The sequence below is a fragment of the Coregonus clupeaformis genome, chromosome 19 (genome assembly GCF_020615455.1).
Source record: "Coregonus clupeaformis isolate EN_2021a chromosome 19, ASM2061545v1, whole genome shotgun sequence".
NCBI classification, from domain to species: domain Eukaryota; kingdom Metazoa; phylum Chordata; class Actinopteri; order Salmoniformes; family Salmonidae; genus Coregonus; species Coregonus clupeaformis.
Genome location: NC_059210.1, coordinates 46,625,492 through 46,651,481, shown reverse-complemented (window position 1 = coordinate 46,651,481; position 25,990 = coordinate 46,625,492). Strand labels below are relative to the sequence as shown.

Below are 25,990 nucleotides of genomic sequence, written 5' to 3'. Positions count from 1 at the left end.
ACCCCTTGACTTTTTCTACATTTTGTTACATTACAGCCTTATTCTAAAATTGATTAAATTGTTTGTTTTTCTCCTCATCAATCTACACACAATACCTCATAATGACAAAGCAAAAACAGGTTTTTAGAAATGTTTGCAAATTTTAAAATAAATAAATAACTGAAATATGACATTTACATAAGTATTCAGACCCTTTACTCAGTACTTTGTTGAAGCACCTTTGGCAGCGATTACAGCCTTGAGTCTTCTTGGGTATGACGCTACAAGCTTGGCACACCTGTATTTGGGGAGTTTCTCCCATTTTTCTCTGCAGATCCTCTCGAGCTCTGTCAGGTTGGATGGGGAGCGTCGCTGCACAGCTATTTTCAGGTCTCTCCAGAGATGTTTGATCGTGTTCAAGTCCGGGCTCTGGCTGGGCCACTCAAGGATTTTCAGAGACTTGTCCCGAAGCCACTCCTGCGCTGTCTTGGCTGTGTGCTAAGGGTCATTTTCCTGTTGGAAGGTGAACATTCGCCCCAGTCTGAGGTCCTGAGCGCTCTGGAGCAGGTTTTCATCAAGGATCTCTCTGTACTTTGCTCCGTTCATCATTTCCTCTATCCTGACTTGTCTCCCAGTCCCTGCTGCTGAAAAACATCCCCACAGCATGATGCTGCCACCACCATGCTTCACCGTAGAAATGGGAACTCTGGAGCTCTGTCAGAGGGACCATCGGGTTCTTGGTCACCTCCCTGACCAAGGCCCTTCTCCCCCGATTGCTCAGTTTGGCCGGGTGGCCAGCTCTAGGAGGAGTCTTGGTGGTTCCAAACTTCTTCCATTTAAGAGCGACTGTGTTCTTGGGGACGTCAATGCTGCAGAAATGTTTTGGTACCCTTCCCCAGATTTGTGCCTCGACATAATCCTGTCTTCGAGCTCTACGGACAATTCCTTCAACCTCATGGCTTGGTTTTTGCTCTGACATGCACTGTCAACTGTGGGACCTTTTATATAGACCCTGTCAACGGTGGGCCCCGTGTAGCTCAGTTGGTAGAGCATGGTGCTTGCAACGCCAGAGTTGTGGGTTCGATTCCCACGGAGGGCCAGTATGAAAATAAATATATAAATAAATAAAATAAAAATAAGTCGCTCTGGATAAGATCGTCTGCTAAATGACTAAAATGTAAAATGTATGTGCCTTTCCAAATCATGTCCAATCAATTGAATTTACCACAGGTGGACTCCAATCAAGTTGTAGAAACATCTCAAGGATGATCAATGGAAACAGGATGCACCTGAGCTCAATTTCAAGTCTCATAGCAAAGGTTGTGAATACTTATGTAAATAAGGTATTTCTGTTTTTTATTTGTAATACATTTGCTAAAAAAATTTAGAACCTGTTTTCGCTTTGTCATGATGAGGATATTTATTTATTCAATTTTAGAATAAGACTGTAATGTAACAAACATTTTGTGGAAAAAGTCAAGGGGTCTGAATATTTTCCGAATGCACTGTATGGTGTTATTTCATGGGGGACTGAGGTCTAAATATCCAGCAGCACTGTACCTTAATAGTAGAAAAAGCCTTTCTTTTGTGTAATAATTCCTGTAGAAATGACAGGATTACTGGGACAGAGCACTGAAATGGCACTGTCTGTGACTCAGTGCACCATTCCTCAAACACGCGCCATTTACAATCAGAAAGGGACCTGGTGGGTGAGGCTCTAGCACTCTCAATAGTCAAAATGACATATTGGGGAAGCCCGGCAGTGTTCATGTTGATCCGTTCACGGGCCAAAAATCTCCCTCAGGGAAAAGAACAGTGGACACTGTGTATTCTCCATCGATACATAAAGATCCACTGCTGGAATGCCAAAGTGCATCCAAACCTGAATGGCTACCTCTGGGTGGAGCTTCCACTCCCCATATAGAGGGTTCCCCCTGGAGAGTAAATCTGCCCCCAGAGTAGCTCTCAGTTACTGGAGATGCACACTACTCCACATAATCAGTCTGTGTGCCAGTGTGTGTAAGTGAGGGGATTATGCCTTGAAAAGCGAATCTGATAGATTTCCTGTGAGAAAGGTATATTGAGATGTGAAAGTAAGCATCCTTCAGGTCGACGGATACAAACCAATCACCTGGGCCCACAGAATGTAGCAGAGCAGTGTGTGTCAGCATTCTGAACATGTACTTTCTCATGTACCTGTTCAAAGCACGTACATCTAGGATCGGGCGTATGCCGGTGGTGTTAGGGGCTGGCTGGCTCCTTGGTGCCATGGGTGGGAAGGGATGCTTCTTAGACCAGGGGCCTTTAGGGTCCAAGGTTCTCTGCTGTCCTAGGCTCGCAGCCTGGGGGGCTGGGCGTCCGGGGATCTTAAAGGTTGAGGGGTCGACCTGCTGCAGCCTGGGCAAAGGTGCGGCGAGGCACTGGGCTGTGTCTTCCTGGGCAAACAGAGCTGGAGGGCTTCACCCTCCCTATTCTTCTCCTTGCACCGTTTCTGCATCATCTCGACGGTGGGACCGAAAAGGCTTTTAGGGTCTACTGGAGCATCCAGGATTTTTAGCTTCTCACTATCAGACACCATGGATAGATTGAGCCATTGCACCCTCTCCTGGGATATCATGAGCCCCATCACTCTTCCTGACGCCTGGACGCCGGCTTTAAGCAGACGCGGGTTGAGGTCTGTGGCAATGCAGAACTCGTCCCATAAACCCGGCTCCGGTGTGACCACTATCTCCTCCTGTAGCTCAGCTTGGTATGCCGAGAGCTTGGAGGCGGTGCAGAGAGCCCTCACCGCTGTGGCGACCGACCTGTAGACCTTCTCTGTCATGGATGACTGGAAGTGCTCGTACTTGGTTGGTAAGCTGGGGCCCGTCGAGGTCATGGAGGACTTCTGGCTGGGGTGTAGATGGGAAGCAACCAGGGGTTCGATGGGGGGCATGTGGGCAAGCCCAATCACTTCCATGTCAACACAGTCCAACACCGACTCACCTTGGACAGGGTTCTTGGAGGAGAAAGGTGTACTCCAGGTACGGGTAACCTCCTCCAGGCATTCTGGGAAGACTGGTAGTAATTGCCTGGCCACCTGTTTGGCTTTGGGTAGCCTCTTACCCTCGTAGCGGGACTGCTACTGCATTGGGCCAGGGAATCACCAGTTTATCCGCAGCGGGTTCGCACACGTCCTGCAGGTCCACACCGAGAGCTGGTGGGGATGGCGCCCCGCCTGCGTTTCTGGTTTCGGATTCCCCTGCAGGAGTCTTGGTGGCCTGGCCTGAGGGGATGAAGGATTTGTCTCCGTCCGATGATTCCAAAAGGAGGCTGTTGGAAAACCCCATGGAGTCATTGTCATCTCCCATCAGGAAGCCCGGCAGGGATGCCACGAGGTCATTGCAGCGGGGCAATGGCGTTGAGCTGGTCGCCCCAGCTAGCGCTAGCCGTTGCTCCAGGATTCCCTGTGGGGATATCTATCGCCTCTGATGAGCCATCGGGGATGCCAGCCCCAATGTTAGGGCCCTGTTGACTCAGGCTAGCTTGGCGTGCTAGCCTGCGATGGAGGCTCTTCACAGTGAAGAGGGCACAGTGTGGACAGGAGCCGGGGGAGGCTAACACTTCCTGGACATGTTGCAGCCCAAGGCAAGCGGAGCACACCGAGTGGGTGTCCTTGGCCGATATCTTGTTTCCACAGGAGCAGATTCGTGCCGGGAGCTTCTTCACGTATGGAGTGGGAGAGGCTTTTGTCGCCATAGCTGGGATGCTATGTTTTTAGATGTTAGAAAAAAACTACTGTGGTAGGCTAGTCAGATAGCTAGCGATTAGTGGGTTATCTCCGACGGTGGCACTCGGTGTGATGGCCGGATACCGTTTCCGAAAAGACAGATTAGAAAAGATAGCTTGGTCGACCTGCTAGTAAAAAACGTTTATTGCCAAAGAAAATTGCCACCACCGCACGGTCCAGGGAATATTCCCCGCGAGCGAGTTGTAAACTGTTGTCTGTGGACAGTTTAGCTAATTCCGGAAAATGCAGTTGTGACGAGGTAAGCTTTCTGATGAAAAGTGAGAAGAAGTGTTTGAATGACTCAGATGCTGCGTCTGACCTTTTTATGTGGTTAGAGGGACACCCTTCCCTGACGCACGTCTCGACGTCCAGCCAATCATGGCGGACGTAGTGTAATAAAGGCTTCTGACGAATATACTGGGGGCGTATCCCATAAGTGAAATACCGAAACTAATACTTGAAAGAGAACCAAGTATAGATTTAACCTTAGCCTGCAGCTTGGATATGTGCTGAAAGAAAGACAGTGTACCCTCTAGCCATACTCCCAAGTACTTGTATGAGGTGACTACCTCAAGCTCTAAACCCTCAGAGGTAGTAATCACACCAGTGGGGAGAGGGGCATTCTTCTTACCGAACCACATGACCTTTGTTTTTGGAGGTGTTCAGAACAAGGTTAAGGGCAGAGAAAGCTTGTTGTACGTTAAGAAAGCTTTGTTGTAGAGCGTTTAACACAAAATCCGGGGAGGGGCCAGCTGAGTATAAGACTGTATCGTCTGCATATAAATGGATGAGAGAGCTTCCTACTGCCTCAGCTATGTTGTTGATGTAAATTGAGAAGAGCGTGGGGCTTAGGATTGAGCCTTGGGTACTCCCTTGGTGACAGGCAGTGGCTGTGACAGCAGATGTTTTGACTTTATACACTGCAGTCTTTGAGAGAGGTAGTTAGAAAACCAGGCCAAAGACCCATCAGAGACACCAATACTCCTTAGCCAACCCACAAGAATGGAATGGTCTTCCGTATCAAAAGCTTTGGCTAAGTCAATAAAAATAGCAGCACAATATTGCTTAGAATCAAGGGCAATGGTGACATCATTTAGGACTTTTAAGGTTGCAGTGACACAACCTGAGCGGAAACCAGATTGCATTCCAGAGATAATATTATAGACATCAAGAAAGCCAGTCAGTTGATTATTGACACATTTTCCCAATACTTTTGATAAACAGGGCAAGATAGAAATTGGCCTATAACCGTTAGGACCAGCTTGATCTCCCCCTTTTAAATAAAGAATGCACTGTGGCTGCCTTCCAAGCAATGAGAACCTCCCCAGAGAGGAGAGACAGGTTAAAAAGCTCAGAGATGGGGCCTCCCGGGTCTGTAGGCCTCCCGGGTCTGTAGTGATGCTTGAGTCATCACTACAGACCCAGGTTCGATCCCAGGCTGTGTCACAACCGGCCGTGACCTGGAGTCCAATAGGGCGGCGCACAATTATCCCAGCGTCGTCCGGGTTAGGGGAGGGTTTGGCCGGGGGGGGGGGCTTTACTTGGCTCATTGCGCTCTAGCGACTCCTTGTGGCGGGCCGGGTGCCTGCGGGCTGACTTCTGTCGTCAGTTGAACAGTGTTTCCTCCGACAGATTGGTGCAGCTGGCTTCCGGGTTAAGTGGGCGGGTGTTAAGGAGCGCGGTTTGGTGGGTCATGTTTCAGAGTACACATGACTCAACCTTCGCCTCTCTCTCGCCCGTTGGGGAGTTGCAGCGATGAGACAAGATCGTAATTGGGGAGAAAAAGGGGGTAAAAAAACTAAAAAAACTAAAGAAGAAGAAGTTTAAGGAGCTTTTTTAGCACCTCAGACTCAGTGACCGCCTGCAGGGAGAGACTGTGTAGCGGGGCAGGGGAAAAAGAGGGAGGAGCATCGGTGCTAGTCGCAGTAGAAGGGCTGGGAGATGAGGAAATGTTGAACGGGCAGGGAGGTATGGCTGAGTCAAATAGCGAATCCTGACTTAATGAAGTGGTGATTAAAGAGCTCAGCTATGTGCAGCTTGTCAGTAACAACCACATCATCAACATTAAGGGACATGGGCAGCTGTGAGGAGGAGGGTTTATTCTCCAGGACTTTCACCGTTTTACAGAACTTCTTGGGGTTAGACCCACAGAGAGAGAAGTGCTCCTTAAAGTAACTAACTTTGGCCTTCCAGATAGCCTGAGTGCACCTATTTCTCATTTGCCTGAACAACAGCCAGTCAGTCTGAGTATTTGTGTGCAGAGCCTTTCGCCAAATGGTGTTCTTGAGGTGGAGTAACTCTGCCAGATCACGGTCGAACAAGGGGCTGAACCTGTTTTCAATTCAAATTTGTCTTTATGGGGGCGTGTTTGTTAAAAAATACCACTGAAAATATAAAAAAAGAAGGTCCAAGCGTCTTCGACAGAGGGGATCAAGCTGATTCTATACCAATTTACAGAGGCCAGGTCATGAATGAAGGATTGCTCATTAAAGTTGTTTAGCAAGCGTCTATGACAAATCAGGAAAGGTCGTTTAACTGAGCGGCCATTACAAACACAGGCTGTAAAACAGTGATCACTAAGGTCATTATAGAAAACACCAGACTGATACCTATCAGGATTATTTGTGAGGATAACATCAAGGAGAGTAGCCTTTTCTAGGTGTTTGGAGCCATGTCCATTGTTTTATGATTTGGTCAGGTGGTTTAAGCATGTCCCAGTTTAGGTCACCTAGCAGGACAAATTCAGACTTAGTGAAAGGGTCCAGGAGAGAGCTTAGGGCAGGTAAGGTACAGGCCGGTGCTTGGGGCTAGCCATTGTAAGTTCAAAGAGTCACTGCCCCAACAAGATAACTTGAGAGAGTAGCTCTCTATGAGTCCAGTAGGATATCAATGTCTGAGATAAAATAAATAAATAGTTGGCCTATACTAGTTAATTAAAGCGTTTCTGAGTAAACTCACATAATAAGCTTCACAAGTTAATTAGCCTACATAATCAGTCCAAAGTCTGCGGAGTGTGTGTATGTGCGTGTGTGCTGGAGAGGGGGGAGTGTGGCGAGGGTACCTGTACCAGACGGGGAGACAGGCCAGGGCAGACCGTGAACAGATCGCCGGGTGGGATCCAAGCAGCAGTGCAGCAGGCAACGGGTGTAGGTGTTACACCGGCTTGGGAGAAGCTTTTTTCGGGAGGCTGAGTAGGAGAGGAGGCCTTCAATCTTACCAGACAGGTGTGTGGTAGAGCAGATAAAAATGTCAGATGCGAAAAGCTTGGCGAAAAACCGTGATAAAGTTGGCTTGAGTTTCGATATTTGCCAGACATTCGGGCCTTCAAACATCAATAGCTCACGAACGATTTCCTGAGATGTGGATATTCTGGAACAATATGTGGCCTGTATCGATGTTATCATTGAGCTTATGTTTGACTAGCAGATAATACATTTGTTAGATTCATTTCAGAGCAGCATCTGCTAATAGAACTGATGTATGATACAGTACATAGCATGATTTACTGCTGTGAACAGGACATTGAGATATTATTTTAACATAGCAGCTCTGTATCTGCTTGTAATTGGTTGTGAGTTCACGTGCACATGCACATTTGTGTGTGCATGTACCTTTAACACCAGTTTCGTGTCTACTAAATCTGTATAAAAATGTGTATGATCCACAGCCGGGGGTTGCTGTGGTATTGTTACAGCATGACAACAAAGCAGTGTTGTAATGTGTTAACACCATAGTAGCTTCTGTATTCCAGTGACCCTGCAGTCACCCTGTGAGGAGATGAGAGCCGTTCAGTAAGGACTATACAGGCTGTTAATCTGTTATGGCCGTCAGAGAGACTCATATTTTTAGAGCAGAATCAGGGTTTTAATGGAGTGTGAAGCACCACTATAAAACGTTTTGTTGTTCAGTGATGTTGTGGCAGCCAGGGCCTAAATGCAGCTACAGTGCACACATACACACACACACACACACACACACACACACACACACACACACACACACACACACACACACGTCTGAGGATTCAGTGTTTTCCTGGTGTGCATGTATGTGTGTGTGTTTATATGTGAGAGGTTTACCTTTGTTCCCTTTCCCTGTTCCACAAACTAGTTTTGTAATCAAAAGCTAGGCTGTTGTGTGTGTGTGTGTGTGTGTGTGTGTGTGTGTGTGTGTGTGTGTGTGTGTGTGTGTGTATAGCATGTGCACACGTGGTGTGTGTGTGTGTGTGTGTGTGTTGGTCTCAGGCCAGAGAGCAGGTGTAATTTCCCCTGTAGTAAAACCCTACAAGCAGCAACAGGGGAGCGGGGAGCATATTACAGGTTAAACCTGCCCTGCTCTGCTCTGTTCCCCTGGACCACAAAGACTACACAAATTACCAAGCACACCACGACCTGTGACCACAACAGTGTGTTTGTGTGTGTGTGTGTGTGTGTGTGTGTGTCTGTGTGCAGAGGGAGGCTCAGAGCTGTTTCCTTCTGACCGTAAGCCTTTATTAGGGCCCAGGTCTGCTGGGGACCACAGGGCAATATTGCTTTATGTGTGCCAGCGGGGAGGTGTGTGTTAGTGTATGAAACTCCACTTACTCCTCTCTGTGTTGTACCTATGAACTTCTAACTCTAACTCAGACTTATGAACGAGGCATCAGGGGGAACCATGTCTCATAAAGATGTCTATATATGTGTTGACCTATGACCCCCAACATTGCCCTATCTTCTCATCCTGGAACACCAGGCAACCATCTAAAGAATACCTTTTTTGGGGGACCTTTTTTCTCCCTCGCTCTCTCTGACTCTACAGGACTGGTTAATTGACAACTCTCTGTCATTCTCCAGGTCTGTCTGTGCATGGCAGTGAACAGAACAGTGAACAGTGAGTTAATTGGTGATCTCATTTCCCACTAAAGGGCACTGCTGTCAATATGGAGTCATGATAAATTAACCAAAATAACACAGTGTGTGTGTGTCACCACAGCCCATGAATACAATGTCATAATGAATTAAGCCAAATAAACTCTAGGCTGATGAGGGATGGCCAGCTAACGCTCCCTCACTAAGATAACACAGAGCCAGGACTATGGGAAGCTTACACCCTGCAACACTGTGTTTGTGTGCGTGCATGCATGCGTGTGTGAGAGAGAGGGGGATAGATGTGGGATGGGGTGTGTGTGAACAGTGGGATATGGCTGGGGGTCTGAAAGCGAAGCAGAGCAGGGAGGGGGTGTCAGTCAGCCTTGTAACCTTTTTGTTACCAAATCTCCATCAGGTAAGAACTATTAGTTTCAGATCATCACTCATAAAGCGCTCACATTGATGGAAGGGAGAAGTGGAGCAGAGAGAGTCCAGGAAAGGAGGGAATAAGCAGCAGAAGAGGGGTTGAGGGGAGGAGGTAAAAGGCAGAAGGAGAAAAGGGGAGGAGGGGTGGAGGCGATGAAGAGGCTCAAATCAAATCAAATCAAATTTTATTGGCCACATGCGCCGAATACAACAGGTGCAGACATTACAGTGAAATGCTTACTTACAGCCCTTAACCAACAGTGCATTTATTTTTAACCAAAAAGTAAAAATTAAAAAGTGTTGAGAAAAAAAGAGCAGAAGTAAAATATAATAACAGTAGGGAGGCTATATATACAGGGGGGTACCGGTGCAGAGTCAATGTGCGGGGGCACCGGCTAGTTGAGGTAGATGAAGTAATATGTACATGTGGGTAGAGTTAAAGTGACTATGCATAAATAATGAACAGAGTAGCAGCAGCGTAAAAGGATGGGGTGGGGGTGCAAATAGTCCGGGTAGCCATGATTAGCTGTTCAGGAGTCTTATGGCTTGGGGGTAGAAGCTATCCATCCTGGGGCAGACTGGCAGACCACAGGTCGTCCTCAGGAACCCTGATGCTCAATCAGCTGCAACTCCATCTCCCATAAATCTCTGGGCCTGACGCTGATGTGTGTGTGTGTGTGTGTGTGTGCGCGTGTGTGTGACTGATGGATGTGGGCCATAAAGCTTTGTGGTGTGACTTATGGAGAGCAACAGAGTGAACCCTGGGTACATACCACTGCTCCAGGTTAATGTCAACGATCCCTGACAGGGAGGGAGGGAGGGAGGGGAGGCTTTGACATTACACTGGTTCACTAGGCTATAAGTGTGTTGCTGACCCAATGTTGCCTCAAGTGCAATCATTGAATAGTTATTGTCCTATAGATTTATTGTCCCATGTATCAGATGTGTAGACAAATGTACCTTTATTATTGCCCCTTTGTACACATAATTTGTGTTTTATCATTACCAAACCTTTGTCAAAGGGTGGATATTAGTAATTTAGTTTCTGGGTGAGTGTGTGTCCGTGTGTGTTTCTGTGTGTGTGTGTGTAAAGTGTACCTTCTAGCGCGTGTGTGTGTCCATGTGTGTGAACAGTGTAAGACCAAGATGAATGGCGTTCATTATGTGGCCTAATCCTAATCATAAAGCCCAGAGATGAAATGCAGACCTGGCCCGACTGAAGACACGTGCACTTCCTCATTAATGGAGTCCCATTAGGGTCATAAAGCACCAGCCCAAAACGCACAATGAAAATGCACAGTGAGGGAGGCAGGGAACTCCCAAAAGTCATTCAGGATATTGGTATGGATAGGATAGAAGATATTTGAAGGGGTGAGATGGTTTGGAGACGGGGGAATATGTACAGTATTGCTCATTTACTAAACTCAAATATTCCAAGATGGGCTTTGGGAAATGTGCTTTGTTAAGAGCTTGAAAAATACGCTAATTTAGCAAGAAAGCAAAAAAAGGGGTCAGAGACAAGACTAGTGCCCCTCTCTCTTCTCTCCCTCCTCCCTCCCCTCTCCTCCCCCTCTTTCATCCTTTTTCCTTCTCATTCTCCACCCTCTCCCCCTCCCTCTCCCCCCTCTCTCTCCCCCTCTCACTACAGGATCTACCTGAGGCAATGGTGTACACCTCATTCATCACCTGGGCTTGATTTCTTTGCTCTACTCTGTTGTCTCCTCTGTTGTCTCCTCTGTTGTCTCCTCTGTTGTCTCTGTTGTCTCCTCTGTTCTCTCCTCCGTTGTCTCCTCTGTTGTCTCCTCTGTTGTCTCCTCTGTTGTCTCCTCTGTTCTCTCCTCTGTTGTTGCCTCTGTTCTCTACTCTGTTCTCTCCTCTGTTCTCTACTCTGTTCTCTCCTCTGTTCTCTTCTCTTTCCTCCAGTGTGAGGGAGGTAGAGATGGATGCTGCCAGTAGAGTTAATAGTGCTGTGTTACCTGGGATCAGCAGGTTTGCTGTGTTGGCGTGCTGCTCAGCCATATGGTTACCCACTGGGTGAACACTTTGATTAATGTTCCCCATAACACAATTTCTACACTTTTAGCTGATCCTGACAACAGGATCCCATCTCTCTCTTTTGCTCAGAAAACCAGGTGTTTTAATTGGCGCGTGCTTACTTCGATTTTGAAGTAATGCCGATTAAGATAAGCAGAGTAAGGTGTTTACATGACTACTGCATAATCTGCCTACTGCCATAATCAGTTTAATATCAAATTATGAATGTGCATGTAGATGTTCTCTCTCTCTCTCTCTCTCTCTCTCTCTCTCTCTCTCTCTCTCTCTCTCTCTCTCTCTCTCTATCTCTCTGTCTCTCTCTCTCTGTCTGTCTGTCTCTGTCTGTCTGTCTCTCTCTCTCTCTCTCTCTCTCTCTGTCTCTCTCAGTCTCTTTCTTTCTCTCTCTCTCTCTCTGTCTCTCTCTCTTTTTCTCTCTCTCATTCTCTCAATTCAATTCAAAAGGGCTTTATTGGCATGGGAATTATATGTTTACATTGCCAAAGCAAGTGTAATAAACAATAAACAAAAGTGAGAAGAAACAAGTTTAACATCAACAAAAAACGTTTCGTAATTAACATTAAACACTCAAAAAGGTTTCAAAAAGATAAAGACATTTCAAGTATTATATTATGAGCTATGTACAGTGTTTTAGCAATGTGCAAATACTGTAGTTGTAGTACGAATAGTGGGGGAAGATAAATAAACAGATAAATATTGTTAGTATTTACAATGTTGTTTGTGCTCCACTGGTTGCCCTTTTCTCATGGCAACAGGTTACACATCTTGCTGCTGTGATTGCACATTGTGGTATTATCAATGTTGGATTTGTTTTCAAATTCTTTGTGGGTCTGTGTGATCTGTGGGAAATATGTATCTCTGATGTGGTCATACATTCGTCACGAGGTTAGGAAGTGCAGCATTTTGTGGACAGTGTGCACATATCCTGGCTTCTCTTGATAGGGCAGGTCTGCCTATGGCGACCTCTCTCAACAGCAAGGCTATAGGGTCTCTCTCTCTCTAACTCCATCTTTGTCTCTCTCCCTTTATTTATATCCGTCTTAAACTCAATCATGCTGTTTATGCTTATACACAGAACAAACTCTACTTTATGTCACAGTGAGAGGAGACCAACAGAGAGAGGGAAAGACATACAGAGGCAGACAGGAAAAGACAGAGAGAAACTGGTCGTAGATGTGTGTAAATGGCCTGTACAGTACATTTGATTACACTTACACACACACACACAGTCAGGTAGGCGGCTGTGCTGCGGTCGAAGCAGTAACGAGGAGGTGAACAGATGCTGGACTCTCAATATCAGTACGGCAGAGTGTGTATGTATCTGTGTATTACCCTAGCAGAGTTCAGCCATGAGACAGCACTAACAGGACAGGGACCTCTCAAGTGAGCCATTTACTACTGCAAATTACACTAAATAACATTCTCTCAGAGAGTGTGTGTTGAGCAACTATACGAGGTGTGTGAAGTCGTTACGTGCCTACATTTGCTCCTGAGGAGCAGAGGGACGATGTCTCCATTGACACCTAAATGAACCATCCTCACACAGGGTCAGAAGTTGATACTTGTTCTTCTCTTCTCTCTCTCCTGGTATAATGAGACATTACCACAGCAGAAACAATATGCAGATGCTCTGTTATTTTGGATCATCCATTATCACCAGACATATGCTTTGTTCTGCCCTCTGTTTTATAGCCTGTTCCCACTAGATGTGTATTTTGGTCTTCCTCAGTCATGTTAAGTGCTGCCATTCCCTAGCTCCTGGATGAGGCCCAGAGGGCCCCTAGTGAGACCAGGGGCTGGGAATGGGCTATCTGCCCCAGCCGGAGGTGCCCAAGGTGAGCCGTGAGGCTCAGTAAATCTCCCTGATTGCCCTGTGTGCTGGTGGTGGAATGGGGGTGGTACCGAGGTGGCCAGTCCTCCATAGAGGCTGTTTGACATGCAAATGGTGACTATAACTTAGAGGTAATGGAGACCTGTACTCACCTCTGTAGTTGACCTGCAAGATACGCTTTAGGTATAGCACTACACACACACACATGCAAGTGCAACTATTCAAATAATAGGCTCCTAGGATTGTGGGATATTACTAGAGGTAAATCTATTCTTCACATCCTCTAGATCCAGGAGGACAGATGGACACAGGGAAGTGAGGGAGGACAGTAGCGGAGAGGTGGAATGAACAGTGGAGGAGAAATAGAAGGAGTAATTGTGCAGTCCTTTGCTGAATAGTTCTGTGGGTGCAGATTTAAATCCCTCCTATTATTTTAATCATCTGCCTTTTACTGCGGCTGCTCGGATCATTTGTTTGCCAACCGGGTTATTTGGAGAGGGAGGCTCGCGGGTAATTTCATGCTACGGAGCATCTCTACCTATAAGTTAATGAGGAAAGGACTGTTGTTTCCACTAGTACAGGACACTGCTCAGTGGTGTAAAGTACTTAAGTAAAAATACTTTAAAGTACTACTTAAGTAGTTTGTTGGGATATCTGTACTTTACTATTTATATTTTTGACAACTTTTACTTTTACTCCACTACATTCCTAAAGAAAATAATGTACTTTTTACTCCATACATTTTCCCTGACATCCAAAAGTACTCGTTACATTTTGAATACTTAGCAGGACAGGACAATTGTCAAATTCCCAGACTTATCAAGAGACATCCCTGGTCATCCCTACTGCCTCTGATCTGGTGGACTCACTAAACACACATGCTTCATTTGTAAATTATGTCTGAGTGTTAGAGTGTGCCCCTGGCTATCCGTAAATTAAATAAACAAGAAAATCGTGATGCCTGGCTTGCTAAGTATAAGTAATGTGAAATGATTTTATACTTTTACATTTGATACTTAAGTATATTTTTGCAATTACATTTACTTTCGATACTTAAGTATATTTAAAACCAAATACTTTTACACTTTTACTCAAGTAGTATTTTACTGAGTGACTTTCACTTTTACTTGAGTCATTTTCTATTAAGGTATCTTTACTTTTACTCAAGTATGACAATTTTCCACCACTGACATTGCTAAGAGGAGACCAACTTATTGAAGTTTAGTTGACAATTGAAAAAAAACATAGCAATGAACATGCACAATATAAATAATTGACGTTGACAATAAAGTGCATGGCAGGGAAGGACAGAGTAATCCGTGCGGCCCAGCCCAAATCAATCAACACAGAGCCTGATTACATTAAGATGTGAGACTATAGACTAGCCTGACCAACTCTGCAGCGCAACGCACTGTCCTGGGAGATGATAGGCCCTTTTAATGTAGTTACACCTCTACAGAGGAGACAGAGAGATGGAGGGATCGAGAGATGGAGAGATGAGGTGTCCCTCCGCCTCGCACCACCCGTAGCCTCTCCTCTCCTACTTTGCTGTCTTTCTCTAATTCATTTGTCCCTCTGTTCCCAGGCGAAGGTATCATCTCCCTGTAAATTGAATGAGGCTGCATGAATTAAAACAATAACACAATTTGTTGACAAGGCATGGTTTATTCCCTGTCAGACTCTGGTCCACTGACAGTCTGGGGCTGAATGACCCCTGACCTTCTTCTGGGTCATGTGACTCATCTATTACATTGTTCCATGAGCTACTCTGTGGTTCACATCAGGAGAGAGGAGATTAAGGACACATGAGGAGAATACATTTATACAAAACACTATATAACACGTTCTAAGGCCTTATGTGTCCCACAATCAGGTGTTTGAGCTGCAGTGGCACTTAATCAGGGAAGGAAATAAAGTGAGCTTGTGTAACCCAAAGAAAGAGAACACACACTCATTCATTTTTATTTCCTGGCTAAACTATTGTGAGAATAGAAAATGCTAAGCAGTTTAGATTAGAATGTTCCTAAACAAAAGAGAGTTTAATCAAAGTGGTTCCAGAACCCTGCAGATAGCAGAACATTCCCTCATCAAAATACCAATTATTACATTATTCAGATCAAAGACCTCCATGGATCATAATGGCTGGATCCTTTTCTTATTCAATTGTTACACTTGTGTTTTTATGATGCACACACAAAGCAGAGCAATACACCAAATCAAAGGGACTTTGTATGTATGAGTGTGTGTGTTTGTGTTAGATTGCCAGCCCTTAAGTTACTGTGATGACAAAGCATGCACATCTTTTGGAAGATGTTGAAACCCACTAATTCGGGACAAAGCAATCACGAGGCAAACGAGCACTTGAAAATAGCAAGTGAAGCATATTGCTGACACTCTCACAAAGAGAAAGTTTGTGTGAAGTGAAGGGGTGTCTTGTAGTTTGTGACTTTTGTTATCTAGCCTAGACATAATCAGCATCTAAAGCTGTGTGTCTGCCGTCCGCCCCACCACCAAAGCCCTCTGCAGAATTGCAAAATAAGCTGGGTGTAAATATGTGATTGCTAGTGTTTATTGTGAGATGTGGAATATTACAGAGCAATATGGATCACATTAAGACCCTGGTTGTTAGGGTATTGCTAACACAGAAGACACGCACGGCGGGAAAACCTGCACCGTCTGCAAATCTTACGGAGAAAGGAGGGAGAAGAATATAAGTGAGGAGAGGAAGGGAGGGAGGGAGAGAGATGGAGGGATAAGATGGGTGTGGGGAGAGGGGGAGGAAGAGAAGAGGAGGAGAGAAAATAGTCTCTGGATGATAATAACTGCAACTTATTTCAGTCTCTATCACTTTCTGATGCAAATCTAATGCTGCACTGAAGTAGAAAGAGAAATATGCTAGGGGGATGAGAGAGGGAGGAGAGGGCGAGTTGAATTTAATAAAGAGGAATGAAGGTTTATGTGGCCGTCCTATACTGATATTTTAGACACACTTACAACTACAGTGAGCTCCAAAAGTATTGGAACAGTGACCATGTCTTGTTGTTGTTTTGGCTCTGTACTCCAGCACTTTGTATTTGAAATGATACATTGACTATGAGGTTAAAGTGCAGACTGTCAGCTTTAATTTGATGGTATTTTTTATCCACATCCAGAAAGTTTCAGTGCACAAATATCAAACCCCCCCAAAAAAAAAATATACTAACCTCCCCTGTTATTGTAATGGTTATAGGTTAGCATGTCTTGGGGGTGTAATATTTGTGCGTCTGTAACTTTGTCACTCATCATTATTCTCCTGATATGGATGAAAATGACAGTCTGCACTTTAACCTCATAGTCATTGTGTCATTTCAAATCCAAAGTGATGGAGTACAGAGCCAAAATAATCAAAAAAGTGTCAATGTCCCAAATTATTTTGGAGCTCACTGTATTTTAGATAAACACAGATCAAGAGGTATGATTGTTACTTCATCAAATCAGGAACTTTTTGTCAAGAACTTTTAATCAAATATTTGTCAAGTGTCTAAAAAGAAAACAAATCCTCACTTTTACACTTTTACACTTTCATGTTTGGGTGTGACTTTTTCTTTATTCTTGTGTGTGTGTGTGTGTGTGTGTGTGTGTGTGTGTGTGTGTGTGCGTGTGCATGTGCAACTGCGGCTATTTGTGTGTTAAATCTGATCTGTTCCTTAGGCCCCATGGCCCTACTGTCTGCATCCGAAAAGCAAACTCTGCAAATATGTTGACCTCCCTGTCCTCTTCATTTCCCCATCTCTCTCTCTCTCTCTCTCTCTCTCTCTCTCTCTCTCTCTCTCTCTCTCTCTCTCTCTCTCTCTCTCTCTCTCTCTCTCTCTCTCTCTCTCTCTCTCTCTCTTGCGCTCCCTCTCTCCCTCCCCTCCTCTTTCTTTCTTTCTTTCTTTCTTTCTTTCTTTCTTTCTTTCTTTCTTTCTTTCTTTCTTTCTTTCTTTCTTTCTTTCTTTCTTTCTTTCTTTCTTTCTTTCTTTCTTTCTTTCTTTCTTTCTTTCTTTCTTTCTTTCTTTCTTTCTTTCTTTCCTGTCCAGTAGTTCCAGTTTAACCAGAGGATAAAGAAGCATACCGTCTTTCCTCTTTAGAGACGACCAACAGACCTCTCTGTCTCAGACCTCTCCTCCAGTCCCTCCTCTGTCCAGAGAGACAGAGAGGGTAATAGGAATTGTACTATTCTAAGACATACTAATAGCCTATATCTGTCCTGATGTATCTTTCTTCCAGTGGCCTCTCAGAAGGACTGCTCTCTTGTTAAAGTGACTGAAACAACTATAATATGGTTGTATGTCATCTCCCAGTAGACTAGCCCAGGCCAGGCCTGGTATATAGTGGTGATTATTCACCAGACTAGCAGCTGGAGATGTCTCTCTGGAATCACAGGAACAGACACCGCTAAAACCCACACTGCTCACACCGCTGAACTCTCCTGTCAGAGATAGTAACTTCTCTTTTTTCCACTTTTCCTCTCTCTTTCTATTGTCTCTCTCTCACTTTTTCTCTCTCTGTCTCTCTGAGCACAGTTTACATCACTTGAATTAACAAATTAAAGCTTTAATTAATTAATGTGTTACAGTCGTAACTGCAGGGTTTACCAACGGACCCTGTGTGGTGCTAATGCTTTGGAGAACATCAAGTACTTAACTATGGCCCTTTGTTCAGAGCAAAGGTGTGTGTGTGTGTGTGAGCTGCTCTCCTGTGTGTCTGTGTTGAGAGTGTCAGCACGTACGGTATTTCATTCTCCATGTTCCTAATCTGGAAAATCATCCCGTGTCCTTCCTTCACCTTTCCCATATCGGCTACACAGTCGCTTGATTTGTAACGTGATTTCAGGAAAGGGAGAACCTGTAGATTACCCTGCTTTCATTAGGTGGAAAAACCCTGTCTGTGTCAGACAGGGAAGAAATCAATTGAAAACAGACTTAACTGGAGGAAATTGCATATTCTGCCTGTATGTGCTGAACAGGCACTTTCCCCTTCCTCACCAGAGACTGGCCTCACTAGTAATTGTGATGTGTGTGTGTGTGTGTGTGTGTGTGTGTGTGTGTGTGTGATGGGGGTGTATAGGACAGACAAAGGGAGCTCAGTACTTAGACGCAGGTCTTAAGTTGGAGACGCAGCCAGGTGGAGAGGGGTGTGTATGTGACGCAGCCAGGTGGAGAGGAGATTGGTGGGTATTTATGAAGGAACGTCATCATTCTGACAGGATGATTTATGACCAGTTCATGCTGCCGTTTCCCTCCTCCCTCCTCCCACCTTTTCTCTTTCTCTTTCTACCCAAAATATATATCTCTGATCAAATACAGTCTTAAAAGCTGATGACCAGTTTAGAGTGATGTGGTCAGGACAAGGTCATGGAGCTTTTATTCTGCTTCTCCAGTCCATCCAGGCTGAGGCTGAAGGAGTTGGCCAAAGCCAGCTCTCTTAATTGCTTTTCACATGAGGACTTCTGCACACTCCCTTCCACACACAGAACTTGGTATCATTTGACTTTCTGTTATAGGTATTAACACACATCATTACTACTGTAGCTTAGAGGGATTCCATTTTTATTATCTGCTCCTAAACGGCTTGTAAATAGTTAAATAGTTTCTTTATTTATTATATAATATAGTTTTATATCTTCCCTCTCTCTATCTCTCCCTCATCCCCCGTCATCATACTTCTCTCCACTACACCTGAAAGGTGGTGGTGGGGGGTGTTTTTGATTTCTTAAATGTGTCCTGTGTTCTGTGGGAGTTGGTTGGCGGGGGCAGTTGAGGTGCAAGGGGCAGTACGGGGTGAGAGCAGTGAGAGGGAGCTAGTGCATTAACCCAGTGGATTATTTGCCCGTTCCACTAGCTCCATTAGGGCTTGCTTCAACACTATTAAAGGGGTCAGTGGTGTGTGTGTGTGTGGTTATTGAAGGGGTCGGTGTGTTTGTGGTTATGAAGGGGTCAGTAGAGTGGTCTAGTTCCTTATTGAACAGGAAGGGGCCCGGTCCCCTCATACCATTTCATCATTTGATTGGATGGCCACACTTATAATTGTATTATATCCCCACTCTCTTTTCTCTCTCTTTCCTCTCCATCCCTCCTCTCTCCCCCAAATATATATTTCTCAACACACATGGGAGGAGGTGTGTGGTACACAGTCATTTGCCTCATGTGTGGTACTAGACTGCTTTACCTTCTCTGCTTCGTCTGTGTAATGCAGGAGGGTTTGTGAAGAACCCTTCTCAGTCAAGACATTGTCTTCCTCACTTTTTTTCTGGCTTTACTCTTCCATCCCCATCCTGGTTTGCTTCCCTCTCTTTCTTTCTTTCTTTCTTTCTTTCTTTCTTTCTTTCTTTCTTTCTTTCTTTCTTTCTTTCTTTCTTTCTTTCTTTCTTTCTTTCTTTCTTTCTTTCTTTCTTTCTTTCTTTCTTTCTTTCTTTCTTTCTTTCTTTCTTTCTTTCTTTCTTTCTTTCTTTCTTTCTTTCTTTCTTTCTGTTGTGAAAGTAAAAAAGGTCATAGGGATGTTAGACAGCTGTTCTCTAGGGGAGACAGGTGGGCCGGGGGAGAGGGGGAGAGGGGGAAGGGTATGGTGGTCTGATGCTTGTGCCTTGAGTCCTCTCCATGTGGCTCTTTTGGCAGACAGACACACACAAACAGACAGACACAAAGACCATGCTCTGTCAGTCTTCTCCCAAATGGATGTCCCTGACTTGGTTATCATACTGTTTTCACTAAACCCATTAGTCATAGGGAGTGTTCAGCCAAAGTCAGAGGAATACTACTTTCAAAGTAGTATTTAACAGAAGTCCAAGGTGGTATGTAGCCATCAGCGTGTAGCCCTGTCACCCCTCCACTAGCCCCCTGGTGTAGCCTAGTCAGCTTTAGTGCAGTCAGTGTTACCAGAGCAGCTTCACTGGCTCTTACTTCCCCAACGCCCTTCAAGAGATAACGACTTGTCAGCCTCCTCGTAAAACTCCTGAACGTTTGTGTCCGCGTGTTGTCCCTCCCTCTCTTTCCCTCTTTCCTTTTTTCCCCTTCTCTCCTTCCGAACCCCGGCCATCCGTCTAATTGTTCACCTCCATCGCTTAATGCTTTTTACATGCTTTTCCCCCTCTTTCCAGGCAATAAACTTTATTTGCTTCACAAGACTGTATGGGGAGGGTAGGCAGGCAGGCAGGTAGGGAGAAGGAAGGAGGGAGGACCGGTGGGGAGGGAGGGTTAGGAGGAAGGCTGCTCATCTCCCTCTGCTGGATTTGCTATAGTACCCCCCCGTGTGTGTGTGTGTCACATTTACAGGGTCATTAAATGAGCTGATCATATCCTCTCTTATCTGTGATTAGTGTGATTAGTGCTGTGTGTAGATCATATGGAACAGATCCCCTATAATCAGACTTCTGTATTGGCCATAATCACCTCCTTAACCGAAACTGTGTAGAAATGATAATGGACCTACATTCATACAGTTTCATGACTGTCCAGCTCGCAAATAATCACTAGATATTCAGGAAGCATCGAAAATTCCAAAGTATGGATAGAGGACAAGTTTTTGCAAATTTTGATGCCAAGGAAATATAACCAGTTTTCAGTGCGGCCCTCCAGACCTCGTTCAAGACCGAATGCGGCCCACAGAGCGGAGGGAGTAAGCAAAATTAAAGTTTTATTAGGGCTAATGAGACTGTGTGCGTGTGTGTGTGAGTGAGAGAGAGTGTGTGTATGTGAATGTATTAATACTCATAGGGGCAGTAAATGCGAGTGTAAAATGCCTGAAAAGTGTACCTCAAATGTGAAGGAGCTGTTAACCCTGGCCGTGCTTGGCTTGGCTGGTGGGTATTGTTCCATGTGTGTCCTTACTGTGGGTGTCATGTACAGTTACTCTCCACAGAAACAGATGCATGAAGGAAAGTCGTTCCCTTATGACATTCCTGGGATAGAAATTAGATGTGGGAAAGGCTGAAGGGGAGTCGGAAGCGGAAAGTGGAGTGTTGAACACTCTTCCTGGGGTAATGTGAGCTGACAGTGTTCTCCAGGGACAGCGGGGAAAGTGTGTGTGTGTGCGTGCATCAGGAATAGCTGATATTCCCAATCCCAGACGGTGGGGATCATGGGAGTGATGTCTCTCTCTCTCCGGTGTGAGGGATGAGTCTGACGGACGATTAGTCTGAGAGGAACACACACTTCCCTGGCTCATGCTACACACACACACGCTAAAGGTCCCATGTCTGTGTGTGCTAAATGTTATATATTATATGGAGGGCCTGAATGAACACGAGCAAACGCATGACTGCTGTTAGGGGACAGGGCTGAAGTCATGGTAATACATCTCTGACAGGATCAGCTGGGTGTGTAGACTGATCCAGTCTGATAGAGTAGATGGTGAATAGTCTGTATTCAGTGTGTAAATGCAGCTATGCATTCAGCTCTACAGTCATCTATCTTTCACCGCTTCTCTCCTCCTCTTATCTCTCCTCTCCCTGTCTACCAGCATATGGTGTGTGATGAGCTACACACGGACATACAGAACCGACAGAACCATGCTCATTTACACAGAACCATGAGCATTTGCACAGAACCATGAGCATTTACACAGAACCATGAACATTTACACAGAACCATGAACATTTACACAGAACCATGAGCATTTACGCAGAACCATGAGCATGTCAGGAGTCATCAACAGCCTGAGAGAGCTGTGAACCTGTGACATCATTCTGAGACATAACAGTGTCTGCTGTAGTTGAGCTGTGACCATAAAGTGTCATCAGATCTGGAGCCGTCTGCGTTCGGTCTGGTCTAACTCAACATCAGCAGATGTCAATCTAAATGGCTGCTTCTGACAGGGGAGGAGCTAGTGTTTGTGTCGTACTGAAACTCACAATATTGTTGATTCATGATGTTGATGAGGAGGAGGATGATGATGATGAACATATTGTGTGTTGTCTGTTCTCTCTGCAGCACAAGGCCAGGGTGGAGGCCATGATGTTGGACCTGGCCTCTCTCCGCAGTGTCAGAGAGTTCGCTGACTCCTTCAAGGCCAAGAAACTGTAAGTAACCTGTTATGTCTGTTTATTCCAAATGAGCTATTACTGTAGCAATATGAACTGCCCCAGTGTTCCACAAAAACATTCTCCATAGTCGATGTAAGACCTTTAAACAGGTTAACATTCACAAGGCCGCAGGGCCAGACGGATTACCAGGACTCATACTCGGAGCATGCGCTGACCAGCTGGCAGGTAGCTTAGTGGTTAAGAGCGTTGTGCCAGTAACCGAAAGGTCGCTGGTTCTAATCCCCGAGCCGACTAGGTGAAAAATCTGTTGATGTGCCCTTGAGCAAGGCACTTAACCCTAATTGCTCCTGTAAGTCGCTCTGGATAAGAGAGTCTGCTAAATGACTAAAATGTAAAATGTCTTCACTGACATTTTCAACCGCTCCCTGACCCAGTCTATAATACCTACAGTACGTTTCAAGTAGACCACCATAGTCCCTGTGCCCAAGAACTCCAAGGTAACCTGTCTAAATGACTATCGCCCGTAGCACTCACATCTGAAGCCATGAAATGTTTTGAAAGGCTGGTCATGGCTCACATCAACACCATCATCCCAGACACCCTGGACCCACTCCAATTCGCATACCGCCCCAACAGATCCAAAGATGACACAATCTCTATTGCACTCTACGCTGCCCTTGTTCAACTGGACAAAAGGAATATCTATGTGAAAATGCTGTTCATTGACTATAGTTCAGCGTTCAACACCATAGTGCCTTCCAAGCTCATCAGCAAGCTAAGGATCCTGGGACTGAACACCTCCCTTTGCAACTGGATCTTGGACATCCTGATGGGCAGCCCCGCAGGTGGTAATGGTAGGCAACAACACATCCGCCATGCTGACCCTCAACACGTGGGCCCCTCAGGGGTGCATGCTTATTCCCCTTCTGTACTTCCTGTTCACCCACAACTGCGTGGCCGCGCACGACTCCATCACCATCATTAAGTTTGCTGATGACACAATGGTTGTTGGCCTGATCACCGACCAAGATGAGACAGCCTATAGGTAGGAGGTCAGTGACATGGCAGGTTGGTGCCAGGACAACAATCTCTCCCTCAACGTCAGCAAGACAAAGGAGCTTGTTACGAACCCCGTGGCTTTAAACGTCTAGGGTGGATGGACAAGAGAACCGTAACATAATTCATGCAAATTAGAATCGTGACATGGAAACAGTGAGAACAAAAACAACACGACAACCATAAACTACCATCAAACATAAAATGTTTATTTTGAACACACGGTAAAGGTTTGGGAAAAAGGGCTGAGCAGGACCCAAGAAATTAAACAATAGCGTAAAAAAAAACTAAACTGATCTTGCCTGCCTCAAGAACCGCTAAGCTACTGCTAATCATACACAAATTACAGTGGGTGGTCCGCTCAGGTCTAACTAGTGTTTTTAGACAGTTTTCTTCCTACGGGTAATGTATGCCCAAGGGCAACTTGCTTAAATCCCCCTTTTCCCAGAAACACACAACAAAGTTACCAAACAGAGTAACCAGCAAATGAGTGAGTACACAAAACACAGGACACCACAGTATCCATACTCACATACGGAAAATAGTCTCTCTCTACAAACACAACTGATCGGCTTTTAAACAATAGGATGTGTGATTGAAAAACCAGAAACAGGTGGTGCAATGCAGAGGAATGTCCACTGATTGGTCCACCTCAGCAATCAGCAGACACCCCCAACGACCACCAATCAGGAACATACAGGACACCTGTGATTAGGGCAGAAGGAGAGGAAAAACACAAAAAGACACAGGATACCTGTATCCGTAACAGAGCTGTTCGTAGACTACAGGAAACAGAGGTCCGAGCACGCTCCCATCCACAACTATGGCAACTGCTTGGCATCCGACTGCAAGGCACTACAGAGGGTAGTGCGTACGGCCCAGTACATCACTGGGGCAAAGCTTCCTGCCATCCAGGACCTCTATACAGTCATAGACTGTTCTCTCTGCTACCGCACGGCAAGCGGTACCGATGCACCAAGTCGGGAACTAACAGGACCCTGAACAGCTTCTACCCCCAAGCCATAAGACTGCTAAATAGTTAGTCCGGCTAGCTATTGGTTAACTATTTAACTATCTGCATTGACCCTTTTTGCACTAACTCTTTTGACTCATCACATACTCTGCTGCTACTGTTTATTATCTATCCTGTTACTTACTTACTTTACACTAATGAACCTATTCAATCAATTACCAATCTACCTCAATTACCTCGTACCCCTGCACATCAACTCTGTACTGGTACCCTGTGTATGTAGCCAAGTTATCATTACTCATGTATTTATTCCTTGTGTTATTATTTTTCTATTATTTCTCTATTTTTCTCTCTGCGTTGTTGGGAATGGCCTGTAAGTAAACATTTCACTGTTAGTCTACACCTGTTGTTTATGAAGCATGTGACCTTTTTTTATTTTTGTATTTATTTGATTGAAACACTAAGCAAAACAACCTAATGTGTTTTGGATCACTCAAAAATAAATGTATCCATATTTAGCTTTTGATTGAATAGGTTCATTAGTGTAAAGTAAGTAAGTAAATCTCACATGCACAGTGGTGGAAAAAGTACCCAATTGTCATACTTGACTAAAAGTAAAGATACCTTAATAGAAAATGACTCCCTTTAGACCCCAATAGAATTCTAGAACGCTGCTGTAGATTACTGAGAATGTTCTAGATAAAGCTAATTTTCTCACACATTTCAAACATACATAGCTCACAAACAAAGAACAAATGACAATTACAAGTTAACTTAGTTTTAAAGAGCACAACCTCTTTAATATGACACCACATTAATGTCAATAGGAATAACACTCATTTTGTCTTCCATTGTGTAAAGACACTCACTATCATAAAAAGATTAACGCTCAACACAACAAAAGTATTTCAATTGTAGTACATTTGACTAAAGTACTCATTCAAAATGTACCAAGTATAATATGTTATACTTATAAATATACATATACAAATATACAGTGGGGAAAAAAAGTATTTAGTCAGCCACTATTTGTGCAAGTTCTCCCACTTAAAAAGATGAGAGAGGCCTGTAATTTTCATCATAGGTACATGTCAACTATGAAAGACAAATTGAGAAAAAAAAATCCAGAAAATCACATTGTAGGATTTTTAATGAATTTATTTGCAAATGATGGTGGAAAATAAGTATTTGGTCACCTACAAACAAGCAAGATTTCTGGCTCTCACAGACCTGTAACTTCTTCTTTAAGAGGCTCCTCTGTCCTCCACTCGTTACCTGTATTAATGGCATCTGTTTAAACTTGTTATCAGTATAAAAGACACCTGTCCACAACCTCAAACAGTCACACTCCAAACTCCACTATGGCCAAGACCAAAGAGCTGACAAAGGACACCAGAAACAAAATTGTAGACCTGCACCAGGCTGGGGAAGACTGAATCTGCAATAGGTAAGCAGCTTGGTTTGAAGAAATCAACTGTGGGAGCAATTATTAGGAAATGGAAGACATACAAGACCACTGATAATCTCCCTCGATCTGGGGCTCCACGCAAGATCTCACCCCGTAGGGGTCAAAATGATCACAAGAACGGTGAGCAAAAATCCCAGAACCACACGGGGGGACCTAGTGAATGACCTGCAGAGAGCTGGGACCAAAGTAACAAAGCCTACCATCAGTAACACACTACGCCGCCAGGACTCAAATCCTGCAGTGCAAGACGTGTCCGCCTGCTTAAGCCAGTACATGTCCAGGCCTGTCTGAAGTTTGCTAGAGTGCATTTGGATGATCCAGAAGAGGATTGGGAGAATGTCATATGGTCACATGAAACCAAAATATAACTTTTTGGTAAAAACTCAACTCGTCGTGTTTGGAGGACAAAGAATGCTGAGTTGCATCCAAATAACACCATACCTACTGTGAAGTATGGGGGGTGGAAACATCATGCTTTGGGGCTGTTTTTCTGCAAAGGGACCAGGACGACTGATCCGTGTAAAGGAACGAATGAATGGGGCCATGTATCGTGAGATTTTGAGTGAAAACCTCCTTCCATCAGCAAGG

The 25,990-nt window shown here is 44.8% G+C and overlaps 1 protein-coding gene across 1 annotated transcript in view; it reads left to right on the top strand.

Moving 5' to 3' along the window:
- The window catches only part of wwox (WW domain containing oxidoreductase), a 226,984-nt gene that overhangs the window by 45,470 nt on the left and 155,524 nt on the right, over positions 1-25,990 (top strand). Inside the window, exon 6 of the mRNA XM_041837941.2 lies at positions 21,853-21,941. Within this exon, the coding sequence (XP_041693875.1) occupies positions 21,853-21,941 (89 nt within the window). The remainder of the gene's footprint in view (positions 1-21,852; positions 21,942-25,990) is intronic.